This window comes from Chrysemys picta, chromosome 11 (assembly GCF_011386835.1).
Source record: "Chrysemys picta bellii isolate R12L10 chromosome 11, ASM1138683v2, whole genome shotgun sequence".
Classification (NCBI taxonomy): Eukaryota; Metazoa; Chordata; order Testudines; family Emydidae; genus Chrysemys; species Chrysemys picta.
This window is the reverse complement of record NC_088801.1, coordinates 30,790,728-30,805,269: the sequence shown is the minus strand read 5'-3', so window position 1 is coordinate 30,805,269 and position 14,542 is coordinate 30,790,728. Positions and strand designations below refer to the sequence as shown.

At 40.6% G+C, this 14,542-nt stretch overlaps 1 protein-coding gene across 1 annotated transcript in view; it reads left to right on the top strand.

Annotated features, from left to right (window-relative positions):
* ACVR1C (activin A receptor type 1C) overlaps positions 1-14,542 on the top strand; it is a 55,067-nt gene that overhangs the window by 15,923 nt on the left and 24,602 nt on the right. The window contains exon 2 of the mRNA XM_024114774.3: positions 3,189-3,419. Coding sequence (XP_023970542.3) covers positions 3,189-3,419 — 231 coding nt within the window. The remainder of the gene's footprint in view (positions 1-3,188; positions 3,420-14,542) is intronic.

Below are 14,542 nucleotides of genomic sequence, written 5' to 3'. Positions count from 1 at the left end.
ATTGAGATCTGCTAGGTGGCCACATGGCTACCAATACATAAATTAATCTATTCTGCATTTTGGTCATCCAGTCTTTAGTCAATGCCATTTTTGGCAGAAGTCTTCTCAGTGCCTTGGTGCCCAGAGGAAGATGGAGGATATATATTTATACCTCATTTTTTATGTTTATATTTAAAGGCTAATCTTGCTTCCCACCCTGAAGGCACTCTACTGTGTAAATTCCACTGTAATGATCTGTCGACCTTAGCACAATGAAGAATCGGAAAATTTATGTGCTTGCCTGAAATTTTCTTTTCTTCAAGTAATAAGGTCCACAGATTTGGTCCACCCTGGAGACAATGGATCATCCAGAGTAGAGAAGGAAATTGACATCCAAAGATTTGGGATTGTTTGTTAGGGTTAGTTTCCTATGCTCTGCAGTAGGAGAAATTATTGTGCTTGTATATATTTAACACAATCTGTAATTCAGGAAAGTAAAATTGAATTATCCTGGCTGTGAAAATACTCAGTTGGAGGGAACTTCAGGGTGCAGGGCACTCCTCTTCAGCCAGTGCCAGGTCTGGTTCTGTCCCCAAGCTACAAGCAAGCTGAAGAGCTCAATGTAATGGCCCTGTGGACCTTATTATTTAAAGAAAGGAGATTTTCATATAAGCACAGATGCACTTTCCTGTCTTTCTCATTTGCCCATTGTGCAACTTAGGATGTCTTTTCTCCTTACTCCTGCTGGTCTTTTCAGCAGGACTCAAGTATAAAATGGTATAAATAGCAGAGCTGAGTGAATAATATTAGTTTTTTTGCAAATACTTTTTCAAATTAAAAAAAAAAATCTGTTTAATTCATGCCTGTCATATTTATCTTCTACAAACGTGAGCTGCAGAGCTTTATTAGACAGACTGCCAGAGAAAAAGGAAATTTTAAGCTCAAATGTCAATATGTAGAAGAAAGCAAACTTCAAATTGTACATTTGATTGTGATGTGTGAAATTTTACACACTGAGTTGGTTAGTTATGTCTAATTAGGAAATGGAAACTATACCATATGATTTATATAACCAACAATACAGCATCTTTGTGAGTTTGAATATCAAGTATTTGCAAGCTAATTCATATGGGAAAGTTTTCTTTAAGAAATTTGTGAATTTGAAGAATTGATCAGTTTCATTCTGCTCTCAAAAACAGGCAGAGCTTGAGTACATTAGTCACTCTGAATTATTTTTGCAGCTCTAATACTAAAAAGTTGGACTAGTTTCCATTTGATAAATGGTGTTTGCTTGTATTGTTCATGATTAATAAGCAATAATTGGTTCTAATCACGAATGAAAATTGGGTATGCTTTTAGAAAATAGGGGTTCAATACCAAAACTGTCCGTTTAAAAGAGTTGCTTAAATATGTACTGGACCAAACTGTCATAAAATGTTGGAGATACATGGCAGATGAAGTAAGGGAAGGTTTTTGACTCTTTTTGACATTGGGTCCAATCTTGGGGTATTATGACACCACCTGTTCCATGGGCTTGTAAAGACTTACATGTCTGACTTTACATGTCAGAATAATAGCCGTACCCCTTGTTGAAAAGAAGAGAGAGGAGGGTAGAAACTATTTCCTTCTCTTGGTAAGACCAATGTCATGGAGAAACTACCATTAAAACTGACAGTATGTACTCAGCGTGACCATGACATTTTTTCTTTTCAATAGAGCTTGAAAAATATAGTCTTCATTAATTAATTCATATTTAATTGCATACTGTGATCTTTAATTATTAGGCATTCTTTAAAACAAGCAAAACCTTAATGCACATATGACAGCTTGATTTGGGGGCAGAATTATTCCTGTAAATGCCTGGGCCTGAGGTAAAAGGCAGCAAATGCATCTATTACTTGTATTTGGTCTACAGGGATGGACATGTAAACTTTTTTCTTTAAAGTAGTGTACTATTATAAAACCTCCATTCACAGTATCAAAGATTTATTTTTACAGAAATTAATTTAAGCCTTTCAATACCCCAGCAAGGTAGGTATGTCATAATCATTTTGCAGTTGGACATGTAACCCATGCCTGCTTGGTGTGGCACTCTGTCCCCCTTTAGTGGCACCTAGACATTGATTGAGCCTGCTACAGTCTTGGCTAAGAGACATGTCTTTTAGCTCATGCAGTAGAGATGCATGCATTAAGCTCCAAAGGTCCCAGGTTTGATCCTGGCCGACAATGACTGGGGTCTGTTGGCGTTACGGATGTATTATGGCACATACATGCTGTGTCCATGAAAGCACTACAGCATGTCAGTGAGATTACTCACCTGCTTAAAGTTAGGCACACGCTCAGGGGAGGAGACATGCAGGGTCAAGCAGCCAGCCTGGGCGGGGAGGGGAAGAGGTGGGACCAGAGCCAGAGTGGAAGAGGTGGGGCCAGTGCCTCTTCTGGCTGCTGGGACACTGTCTGGTGCAGCGCAGTGGCTGCCTGGGAGAGTGTCTGGCTGCTGTGGGCTGCCTCCTGCCCAGGCTCAGCTTCTGGGGACAGCGGCTAAGTGAATCAGAGCCTCCTGTTCCCCCTGGCATGCTCAGCCCGTCCCCAGAAGCTGAGCCCCGGCAGAGAGTGAGAAGCTGCTGCTGCCCCTCCCCAGCCAGGCTTTCTCCCAGGGAGCTATGCCGCACAGGGCAGCAACTGAGAGGAGTTCCATCCTGCTCCCTGCCTGGGCCCGGCTGCCAAGGAGAGCAGCTGAACATGCCATGGGGGAGCCAGCGTAGTGGGAGGACAGAGCCCCTTCCCTCTTCCCCCCACCCCCACCCCCAACCAGGTAATGTGGGGCAGGGAGAATGTGGAGGCCCCAGGCTGGGGGTGGGGCGGTCACGTGTCCTCCCCTTTAGCTTGTGCCCCCCAATATGGGGAGGCACCAGTCATCTATGCACACACTTAAGTACCTTGCTCAATGTGAGTGTAGTTAGGCACATGTATAAAGCTAAACATGTGCTTACGTCTTCTGCTGTGTGATGGCTTAGAAGACTTGGCAGAAGTATTGCAATGAATCCATAGCACAACTGAGAATAGAATTCAGGAGTCTTGACTCCCAGTCTCCTTATCTAAACAAAAGACAATCTTCCTTACTCTGAATTACTAAATAAATGTACATAGTATGTTATGAAGTTTTATTGTTTTTAGTGAAAAATAATACCTTTAAAAATATTTTTCAGGTCTGAAATGTGTGTGCCAGTTGTGTGAGCATACAAACTTCACCTGCCAAACTGAAGGAGCATGTTGGGCTTCAGTCATGCTAACTAATGGCAAAGAAGAGGTGACAAAGTCATGTGTATCCCTACCAGAACTGAATGCTCAAGTCTTCTGTCACAGTTCTAAAAACATTACAAAAACAGAATGCTGCTACACTGACTTCTGCAACAATATAACACTCCACCTGCCTATAGGTAAGCAGTATCTCACGATTAGGCTGTGTTTGAATTATCATGACAGGAGCAAAGATATATTGCAGTTTTGAATCATAGAATATCAGGGTTGGAAGGGACCTCAGGAGGTCATTTAGTCCAAACCCCTTCTCAAAGCAGGACCAATCCCCAATTAAATCATCCCAGCCAGGGCTTTTTCAAGCCTGACCTTAAAAACCTGTAAGGAAGGAGATTCCACCACCTCCCTAGGTAACCCATTCCAGTGCTTCACCACCCTCCTAGTGAAATAGTGTTTCCTAATATCCAACCGAAACCTCCCCCACTGCAACTTGAGACCGTTACTCCTTGTTCTGTCATCTGCTACCACTGAGAACAGTCTAGATCCATCCATAGGTCCACATTCTTCCCTTGGACACTCGTATAGCTCTCACTGTAGTCAGTGGAAGGTGTGTGCACAGCTGACAGTGGAATGTTGGTGAAGGAAGTAAAAGAAATTTGATTACTTAAAAAATCTTTCTAATGGAGTATCTTAGGGTTGGTCCACACTGGGGTGGGGAATAGCGTAGCTGAAGTCGACGTTTCCTAGATTGAACTAAGTTTACTTACTGCGGGTCCACACGGCGCAGGCAAGCTCCCCCGTCGACAGCGCTTCCTCCTCTCGGCGAGCAGGAGTTCTGCAGTCGACGGGGGACTGCTTCTGGGATCGATTTATCGCGTCCAGATGAGACGCGATAAATGGATCCCAGAAGATCGATCTCTACCCGCCGAATCAGGCGGGTAGTGTGGACCTAGCCTTAGTTTAGACTTCAAACTGATTTCCTGGTGTCCTATTTAGACCTTTCACAAAATTGTAACCACTATAATGGAGACGTACTGTGTATCAGCAGCGAAGAAACATACATTTTGGCTGTGAATTAAAGATTGCTTGGTCACAGAGAGCTGTGTGTGTGTTTTGCCAAGGGAATGGGCCCTGCAGAAATTATTTCATTTGATAGTGTCACAGGTGATGATGCTTTACAAATAAATGGTAAGACCAAGTTCCTGCCCCCAAGGATTTTATAGTCTAAACTGGACATACAAATATTTAAAGGTTGAGGTCTGGAATTAAATGTCTTGGATATGCAAACCGGATAGAGAGGTTGGAAAACGTTTGTACACTTCCAATTAGGGGGATAATTACACACCCATTTTTATCTTGCTAGTTGTTAATTCTGTGACTGAAACTCCCCTCCCACCTGTGAGCAGGGGGATATCTGCATTTGTTTTTTTTATTCTAACCATTGGTACGGGCAGCTGTCATGACTTGTAACATCTTTCTCCTCATTTTGACTAGTTACTTCTAGAGTCCTGTAATTTTAAGTGGCATGTCATTTTTGATATATGTGGCTTGAGAAATTAGTAAAGCTCATATTGGAGTCTGTTAATATAAAGATCAGAAGGACAAAGATGGGAGAAAGAAAGTATGTAGTATTGCTTTCTGTACAATTCAGGGCCAGTCTTGAGTATCATGTTTATTTGGGACACTGGGATAACCTTACATTCTAAGACCTCACTGTTCAGTACATAGTGTAGCATATGAGAGTAAAATCGTTTCTTTCTATAGCATCAGCAAAATTGTTTGTAAATCTTGAGTTTTCAAATTCTGCAAAAGGATTGTAACAGCTGCCAGTGTTCTATTGGTGTGTCATTGAACCTTGCCAAGTGTGAGAAAAGGGTTTACTCTTCTAGGAACTCTATACCATAAAGTTGGTGCCGTATTTTGAGTCTGGCGTTCTCAAAAGTTGTAACAGTGAAAAGATTATTTGGTGCTTTTTCCATTTGGGATTTAGTTACAGAAAAACATTGCACTTTTCCCCTTCAGCAGTTTTTAGTCAATCCATTCCTATTCCAATAACCTTTCAGGTGGTATAGCATTTATTTGTAAAGCCTGTTATTTTTATACAAGAAGTTAACATATTCATAGTCTGTATTATAATTAGTCATTTATATTGTGATGTTACACAGCACTTTACTCAGCAAGTTATATATGTCTATTGCTCCGAAGATTTATGGTGGATTACAAAAATGAGATAGGGGACAGCAGTTCAGGGAAGCCAGAGGAAGGAGGAATTACCGATGACATGAACAAAGGGGGAAAGATTCCTGAAAGCTCTGGGTTAAAGATGTAGTATGAAGGAAGTAAGATGGGTGTCAGGGGAAACTTGGTAAATGAGAAATGGGAACTCCATGTATAGGGAGCAACATAATAGAAAGACAAAGATGAAAGTGTGTGACAAAGATGGGAGTAGTAAGAGGAGAAATGTTGGGAGAAAGTGGGACACTCAGAAATGAGACCAGAGGCAAGGCCTTCTAAGTGAGGATGAGGAGCTTGAATTTGATTCAGTAAGATGAGGCAGATGCAGAATCAAAAGGGATGTGTGTGGTAACTTTCACAGCAGTATTTTGGACAGACTTGAGGTGAGTGGGAGTATTTCATGGTTTTCTTACAAAAAGATGTGTGAGGATATAATAAGCAAATCTGACCTCTTGCCTTTTCCACCCCAGCATTTATTCCTCTGCTTTCCCCACCTCCACCATCTTTCTGGCTCATAGCTGTAGTCCATATGTTTGGGGATGTCTTGTATAGAATGTTTTCTCCATTTCGTCTAGTTCTCCCAAGAGACAAGGTCTGGGCACAGAACAATGAAAGCAGATGCTGTTGCAGAAGTTTGCACCTGCAGAAGAGAGAAAGATGGGGCAGGATTCTGCAGAAAATTCTGGAGAGAAGCAGGAAGCTTGCAAGAGGGAGGTGCTGTTTTACCCAGTAGTTTAGGGGGAGAACTCTCACTTGGAGCTGATAGAAGGAAAAAGACTTGGGAGAGGAAGGTGAGACTGACTGACTGCAAGAGGGAAAATGATATATGGGTATACTTTTCTCAGCTCCCAGTCAATCACTCAAATTAGAACATCTGGAAGGAAGAGTATATTCCTTCTTGGTAGTCTGAGATAAATCTACTTAAATTTACATAAACATTTACAACCCTTAAATACTGACATGTTGCAGGAATGATCCTTTTCAGTTGACACTTGCAGACAGATACTAGTAGTAATTATGTTCTGGTCAGCAGCTTTACTACATACATACAATACACAGCACAGTGAATCAAAATACTCTTGATTTAATAAAATGTGCAGCTATTGGAAAAATGGAACAAATTTAACAATCTATTCATAGATGTGCTTTCTATAGCTTTGTGTCTTTCCAACATTTGAACGGGTAGTTGCAAAACATTTGGTTTCCTATTACTGTTAGCAGTGAGGGTAATCTGCTTGGGCTAAAAACTGAGCCCTTTGCCCTACACATTTGGGAGAGTTCATGCTAGATGGAACTGCAGAAGTGCAAAGGTTACTTGATTGCTAATCTTTTCTGACAGTCCTTTTACATATTATTCATATTACAGGACAAACATTGCCTAGGTCCAAGTGAAGGCAGGTTTCTTGGAAATTACTGGATTTGTAGGCCCCAAACTCTGGATTCCTTAGGGCTGCTTTGCCCTATATTTCTGGTGCAAAGTGTCCCCGACGCTGGTGTGTCTGTCCCTGGAAATATCAGAGACACAAGGTGGGTGAGGCAATATCTCTCATTGGACCAACTTTTGTTGGTGAGAGAGACAAACTTTCGAGCTGAGTTCTTTCTCAGGTCTGGGAACGGTTCGTAGAGTGTCACAGCTAAATACAAGATCAAGCAGATAGTTTAGCATAAGTAGTTAGCATGTATTCTAAGGGTATGTCCACACAGCAAAGAAAAACCCACAGCTGGCCTGTGCCAGCCGACTTTGCCTTGCAGGGCTCATACAGTGGGGCTATTTCTTTGCTGTGTAGGCTTCTGGACTCAGGACAGCTCCACAGTCCAAGCGCTATGAGCCTTTGTCTGCTGGCACAGGCCAGCTGCAGGTTTTTCTTTGCTGTGTAGGCATATCCTAAGGGACCATTCAAGGTGAAGTGGCCCATTAACATCCCTGTAGTCATAGGACAAAAAGGGCGGGGGTTAGTGGGTTTCAAATTGTTATAATAAGTCATTAAACCTGTATCTTTATTAAGACCATGGTTTTTAGTGTCTAACAAAGTTACAAATTTAAGCTCCCAGGCTTGTCTAAGAGCCAGGATATGTGCCAACCATGTTCCTGCAGCTGATATGAGTGTGTCCAGGGGAAGGATGTTGCTGGAGTTTCCCTGAATCTTGGCTATTTCCAGCTGCCATTATGGCACATTGAGACCTCTGGCAGTTACTGTGTAAATTAGCTTCTTCTTACTCAGCAGATCTGCAGACCTCTGAATGCAAAGCAATATCTGTTTTGCCTCCATGACTAAAATAAACATTACTGGTCTTTACTCCCATGAGCACAGCAGAACCTACACTGCTGAAAGAGTAGAACTTTAACTCTGAGGAACAAGTTGTTGCAAAACATTTGGGCTGAAAATTTACAAATACTTGTGAGAGGTTTAAAGGGAGTTTGGTGAGAAGTTAATATATTTGAAGACAATTAACATTTTGGTCACAGCATCAATAGGAATTGGCCATTGTCTGCTACTAATTTTCTTTTTGACTATGAAGGCCATTGATTAAATGAGGGGGGAAAAGAAGCTGTTTGCATTAGTGCAAATGAGAGCACCATCAGGAGCAGGCACGTGTTAGTGATCAATCTGTCATCACTGTGAAATTATGAACACAGTGTTAAAATAAAAAAAAAAAAAACTGGGGATAGTTTAATGGTTTGCCAGCGTGATTTAGTGCCCAGCTTGTGCATCCACAAGACCTTATTTCCATTGGCATTTGGCATTTACTGCATGCAAATATTTGTGTGCACAATTTCATGCTTAATTACACTTTATTGAAAACTTAAAATGTGTTCTTTGAAATTATAGTCCTGCTTGTAACCATGCAAATTCACAAACACATAGATGGGTATGTTTTCAGATCAAGGTGGATGGGGGTGAACAAATTCTCATTATACAAACATTTTTAAAGCAGAGCACAAGAAATGTATAAACGTTGCCCACAAATGTAAGATTAGTTCAGTAGGAAGAACAAGTTTTGACTGATAATCTGGGTATGCCTTACTTCCTAAAGTAAAAGCTCATGTTCTGCATATGTCAAAAGTGGCTTTTTTAAAAGTTTGTGTTAACTGTTGACAGAGGTGTCATGAGGGATTCTTACCAGAAGGCAGTTTGTTTACTTTGTGCAATTTGTCTGTTCATGAATTTCCTTAGTAAAAGCATAAATGGCAGCATGTACTGTTCAACAACAGAATCTTTCTGTCAATTCTCTCATTGTTTTCCCTCCTTTTGGCTGAGACAGACAACTTGATTTTCTTGCATGAGCCAAGACTAATATTTCTTATTTTGCATCTGAGGAAGTGGAAAGGCGCGACAATAAAAATATGCAAACACGAACACAGTCTGGATAGCTAAATTTTGACAAAATAACAGCTCCTGGCAGTGACTTGATTTATATCCCTTTATAAAATTTGCCCTGGGTTAATGTTAATAGAGTGCAAAATTAATTTGCATTGGTCAGTATTGTCTAGGTTTTTATATTGCTTGGAGTTTTTTGCTTCTGCTTAATGTTTCTAATTCTAGTGTTTCCTGCACAAATCTGTGACTTGATTACCTTTCTCTGCCAATAGGTAAAGTCCAAACAAATCTTGGTACACTGCTTCCTGATGGGTCTTCTTTTGCTTCTATTTCTAGCAGGGGAAATGGCTCTATGTACTTCCAGTGTGTAACTGGTTATTTTGAGGAGTTGCTGATAAAATCTGTGAGGTGTCCCCCCGTTTCCCCCCCCCCCCCCCGGTTGCAAACTCAGTTAATAGGTGACTGACCTTCCTAGTTTATCAGGTCATATTCCAACTTTGCAGTAGCTGATGTACAGCTACTAGGCTATTGTATAATTTGGAGAGACTTTTGGCCAGGTTGATGTATAATTGAGGAAGAAAAATATCTGTGACATGGGAGAAAGGAAAGAGAAACCATGTAATGTGCATCTCAAATGTACTAAATATGTCACCAAATCATGGACTGATCGTACTTAGAGATGTGTTCACTGAATAAAACCCATTTTCCCTATCATCAAATATACTTGAAATATTAACTGAGACAAGGCTTAGGTAACTTCTCATGCTGCTGTGGTTCAGGGGCAAGCTGCACCCATGATATTTCCCCCCAGTGTCAGTGGGCGCTGTTTCCAAGTGACAAGCTGCTGGGTAAACACCATTATCCCCAGTTTACAGATGGAGAAACTCATGCACAGAGTTGTGAACCGGCTTGCAAAATTGTCATGAAACTTTATCTGCCTAGGTGCAAAATTGACTGGCTTGCCCTTTTCCATGATGACAATGAAGAAAAACCCAATAACTTTATTGGCATGGTAAGCAATATTAGTATTTCCTAACTTAATATCCTTGTGTTCATAGTAATAGGATAGATTGGTTTTAGGCAATATATGCAGCTTGTAATGTTATTCATTTATGATTTGGTGACAAACTCATACATATGATGAGATACAGACTGTACTTTTAAAGATTTAGTTTGTTCTTCCCCAGACATGTTTCTGGGATTCCAGCTTCAAAGAGGGGGAAAACTAGGAGAAAGAGTGAAGAAAAAATTGACCGCTTTCATATGCACTTTGTTGCTTGACATCAAAGCACTGAAGGGAGACAGGATATCTATTTAGACTTTGTGCTTGGGACAGACTTTTTGTAGAAATTACATTTTCTGCCCTGTATCTCGGGTACTACAATCCAGGAATAGAATAACAAGGATTTATTGGATGAGATTAAAATAACAATAGTGTCACAATTTCAGGGTAACTGCACCATTTGCTGGATTAGAAGGGAGCCCCAGAGTCAGTTTAAACACAGCTTTTCTATGTCAAAAGCTCTTTCTTTGTCCGCTGGTTTCTGGAAAACCAATTTGATCCCGTAGATGCAACTTTTAGACCCACAGTCCAAGCCTTGCGAGCCCAAGTCAGCTGATGTTGGCCAGCCATGCCGCTAGTGTTTTATTGCAGGGTAGATGTGCCATTAGTCTAGTTTTCTAATTGTCTATCTTGATGGAATACTGTAGGGAATGCTCCTGCTCTTTATGTACTGATGTATGGATGATCCCATGAAATATCCAGTTCCAGCAATGTTGTGACTGGATTTACTGCATTTCTTATAGGGTCCTATTTCTCATTCCAAGGAACTTCCAGAAGTCCAATTGTTTCAAGGAACAGCGAGGAGTTGGTTTTGGGGACAAAGAGCTGATTTAGTAGTTCTTTTGCTCTTCAGATAAACTTCTAGCTGTGGCTCCAGTGGACCCATTTGTGTTGAGTTTCCTGAGATTTTATCTTTTACTTAGTTTACTCTCAATACACAGAATGAGATTGGGAGTGTGTGAGCATGAGGTAGGGGGTTGAAAGGCTATTATTTGTGGACTGTTAGTTTGTGTTGCATGGATTTTTTAATGAAATTTTTGTACATGCAGCCAATGCTTTGGATCAGTGGTTCCCAAACTTTAACAACCTGTGAACTCCTTTCACTAAAATGTCAAGTCTCGTAATCCCTCTCCTAAAAATGAATATTTCCAGGGATTTTCTCCTTTACCTGGGTATAAATTATAAAAGCAGTGATCTTGGAAATATAAAATTTATTTTTATGACAAGCTTATTACACACTATTATTATTATTATTTATTATTTATCATTACAGTGTTTTTATTACTTTATGAAATGGCAACACTCTTCCAAGATCTCACTTTTGTAGATTGTATCATTTTGAATAAGCCTCTTATAAGAAAAGGCTCCTATGTTTCATCAAAGAGTATCAGATGTGAAACAGCATGAAGGTATTTAAGAAGCCAACTCAAAGAGTTCCTCCTACACAAGCATTCAGGACTTGAGCAGTCCAGGCAAACAACGCACGTTACAACAAAGCTTAAACTTGTTCTTCATAGTAATTTTAAAAACAATACTAGCTGTCTATTTAATTTTAAAAACAGCAAAAAATATCCACCTCCCTTTCCACTTCTTATAAGGAGTCTTGAAGTTTAAATCTCCTCAGTGTGATAGATATGCTTGCTTTGATCTGCTTAGCTCTTGGAAGTCCAGGGGCTCTAGGCTGCTGGTCCCAAGTTGTCCCGGTCCCTAGGGACAGCTTTGTCCACCATGAGGAATTTTTTTCATGAGAACCCCCTGTAACATTTCGCGAACCCCCAGGGGTTCACAAGCCCCAGTTTGGGAACCGCTGCTTTGGATTGATTAACTTTAATTAATTGATATATTGCATATATTGAAATTTGGGGCCCAATCCTGTAGTCCTCAGGGTTTTGTGGACATTCTCCAAAGGTACATTATAGATATTAAAAACAAGTAAACTTTGTAAAGTATAAGAATAAAAATTATGTATTGTCAACTGTTTAATATTAAAATAGCATTCTCTTCTGTTGCTTAAAAATACCCTTTAATAAAAGTTGGAAGATGCCTCATATTGTAGTTTGAAATCATTAGGCAGCTGCTCTGTTTCATACATATTAATTTAGAGACAGTTTCTTTTTATATGGCAAGTAGTTGATTGTTTTAAATAAGGGTTGCTAAACTTTTTGATTAATGTTCACTTGATGGCTTTAAATAGTTAAGAAGAAAATCCTTTTCTTATGTTCCCGAAGAGATTAGCATTACACATTTATTTTGTCCGTTTAGGTTAGAATTGCTGATTGTGCCTTCTTTTTTTTTCACGTATATTTTGAAAGTTTTTGTATTATTTGTCCCATTTGTGTGAGTTCATACCCACTGGGCTCCTTTTCTTGGGACTTGTCTGATAGATTCACTGTGTGTTTGGGCTTACATTGGTTAAAATAATTAACCAATCATCAGGGCCAGCGCAACCCATTAGGCGACCTATGCGGTTGCCTAGGGTGCTACAATTTGGGGGGCGGTGACTGCGGCGGTATTTCGGCGGCGGGACCCTCCACTGCCTCTGGGGGGGGCGGCATTTCGGGGCAGGAACCTTCCGCCGCCAAGGGCGGCAGAAAAGCTGGCGGCACTCCTGCCAATCATTAAATTAATAACAGACTGAATTTTGCACTTCCTATCCCCTGCTTCCTGGTTGGTGGCAGAGGCTAGTTTAATTTCTCTCTGATGCAACAAGCAGAAGAGAATAAGGGCTCGTCTGCACTAGAAAATTGTATCACTTTAACTATACTGGTAACTTTTGCACTCCCTCGTTAGTGTGGATGCAATTGCATGTAGTTGGCAGAATTCAATTTTTATTTTTATTTTATAATTTTGACTGATAATATAGAGGTTTATTAAGCATTTTAAAAGATTTTTCTCTCTTTAAATTTTCAGTCCTACAAAACTATGGGTTTAAAATATTTTTTCTATTTTTATCAGTTTTCACAGTTGTGGGAAATTATGGGTGATCAGAGAATTATTTAATGATAGATATTAAGATTCAAAAAGCTTTATAACTTACCTTTGTCTCTCTCATAGCTACATACAATATAGATATTATATATTTTTCAAAGTGGGCCAGCCATTATCTCCCTCTATCTTCATCTCTTCCCCTTTATCCCAAGATTTTGGATATACTGTATCCTGAAACCCTGAGGTATAATTTGGACTGTACTGTATGTGTACCTTAACATTTTCATAAATTGAGATCAAGACTTTTGTCTCTAAAACTTTAAATGGTATAAATTCATTAAATGGGTAAGGCCTTACGATTCTGGTTCATTCAGTGCTCTTTGTCAAATTCTATCTCTGGGGGTCTGATCAGTGCTTTGCTTCTGCAATTCAGCGATTAGCTTATCTATGATGACATTGTTTACAAAAGCTGAGCTGTTGACTAAACTTTGCTGCAGGTAAGTAATTTGCTAGATTTAGGGTAGTAGGTGTAACTGTAGCAAGGTATTTTCTAGACTTCTTGTACTTTGAAAAGTAAGTTGGCCTATAACACTTTGGTCTCTCCATATTTGTGTTGCATTCATGAAAACATGCAGTTTATAAATTTTAACTGTATTCTAAATATTGTTATGAAGATTATATATACACTACAGTAGCCTGTATAACATTTTCCTCTTGTGAACATATACTCTGTGTTTGCAACTTCTCATGATAAGCTTGCTTTTTCTCTCTGTACAAAATTATGTGCAAGTCTAAAGATTTATCATAGATGCAATATCTTGAACTTTTATTTTGGTGAGATTTTTTTCTGTGACTATTGTAAGGAATTTATAAAGGCGTAAGTTTATAAAGCCTACCAAGCTGCAGGCTCTTAGAAGTTATAAGAACAGTGCTTAGTAGCTAGAGTATATTACAACAGCCTGTAAACTGCATCTTTCATTGAGTGCTTGGTGCAGTCTTTTGCTCTGAGATAAATTTCACAGTATCTGAATGCTTAGGGCAGGGGTCGGCAACATTCGGCACGCGGCTCGCCAGGGTAAGCACCCTGGCGGGCCGGGCCAGGTTTATTTACCTGCTGACCGCGGTTTTGCCAATCGCGGCCTCCACTGGCCGCAGTTCGCCGTCCCGGGCCAATGGGGGCGGCGAGAAGCCACGGCCAGCACATCACTCGCCCGCACCGCTTCTCACCACCCCCATTGGCCCGGGATGGCGAACCGCGGCCAGTGGGGGCCGCGATCGGCCGAACCTGCCGCATCAGCAGGTAAATAAAACTGGCCCGGCCCGGCAGGGTGCTTACCCTGGCGAGCCGCTTGCCGAACGTTGCCGACCCCTGGCTTAGGATATGTCTACACTGCAATTAGACTCCTGCAGCTGAACCATGCCAGCTGAATCTGGCGCCTGGGGTTTAGGCTAAGGGGCTGTTTAATTGCAGTGTAGATGTTCAGCCTCTGGCTGGAGTCCAGGCTTTAGTAACTTGCAAGGTATTTGCAGTGTAGACATACTCCGTGTGACACATTCTACTGCTAGGTGCATCTCATTGATTTGGAAGGGAGTTGTGTAAATACATCCAAGGTCAGAATTGGCCACTACATTAAAGGGCTTTGCGGGGAACAAGGGTGAGAATTTTGCTGTTGAGAGTATTCTGTACAGCTGGCTTGCACACACATGCTGCAGTGATTTTTTTTTTACTGTGGTTACCAGAATTTATATAATTCTAGAG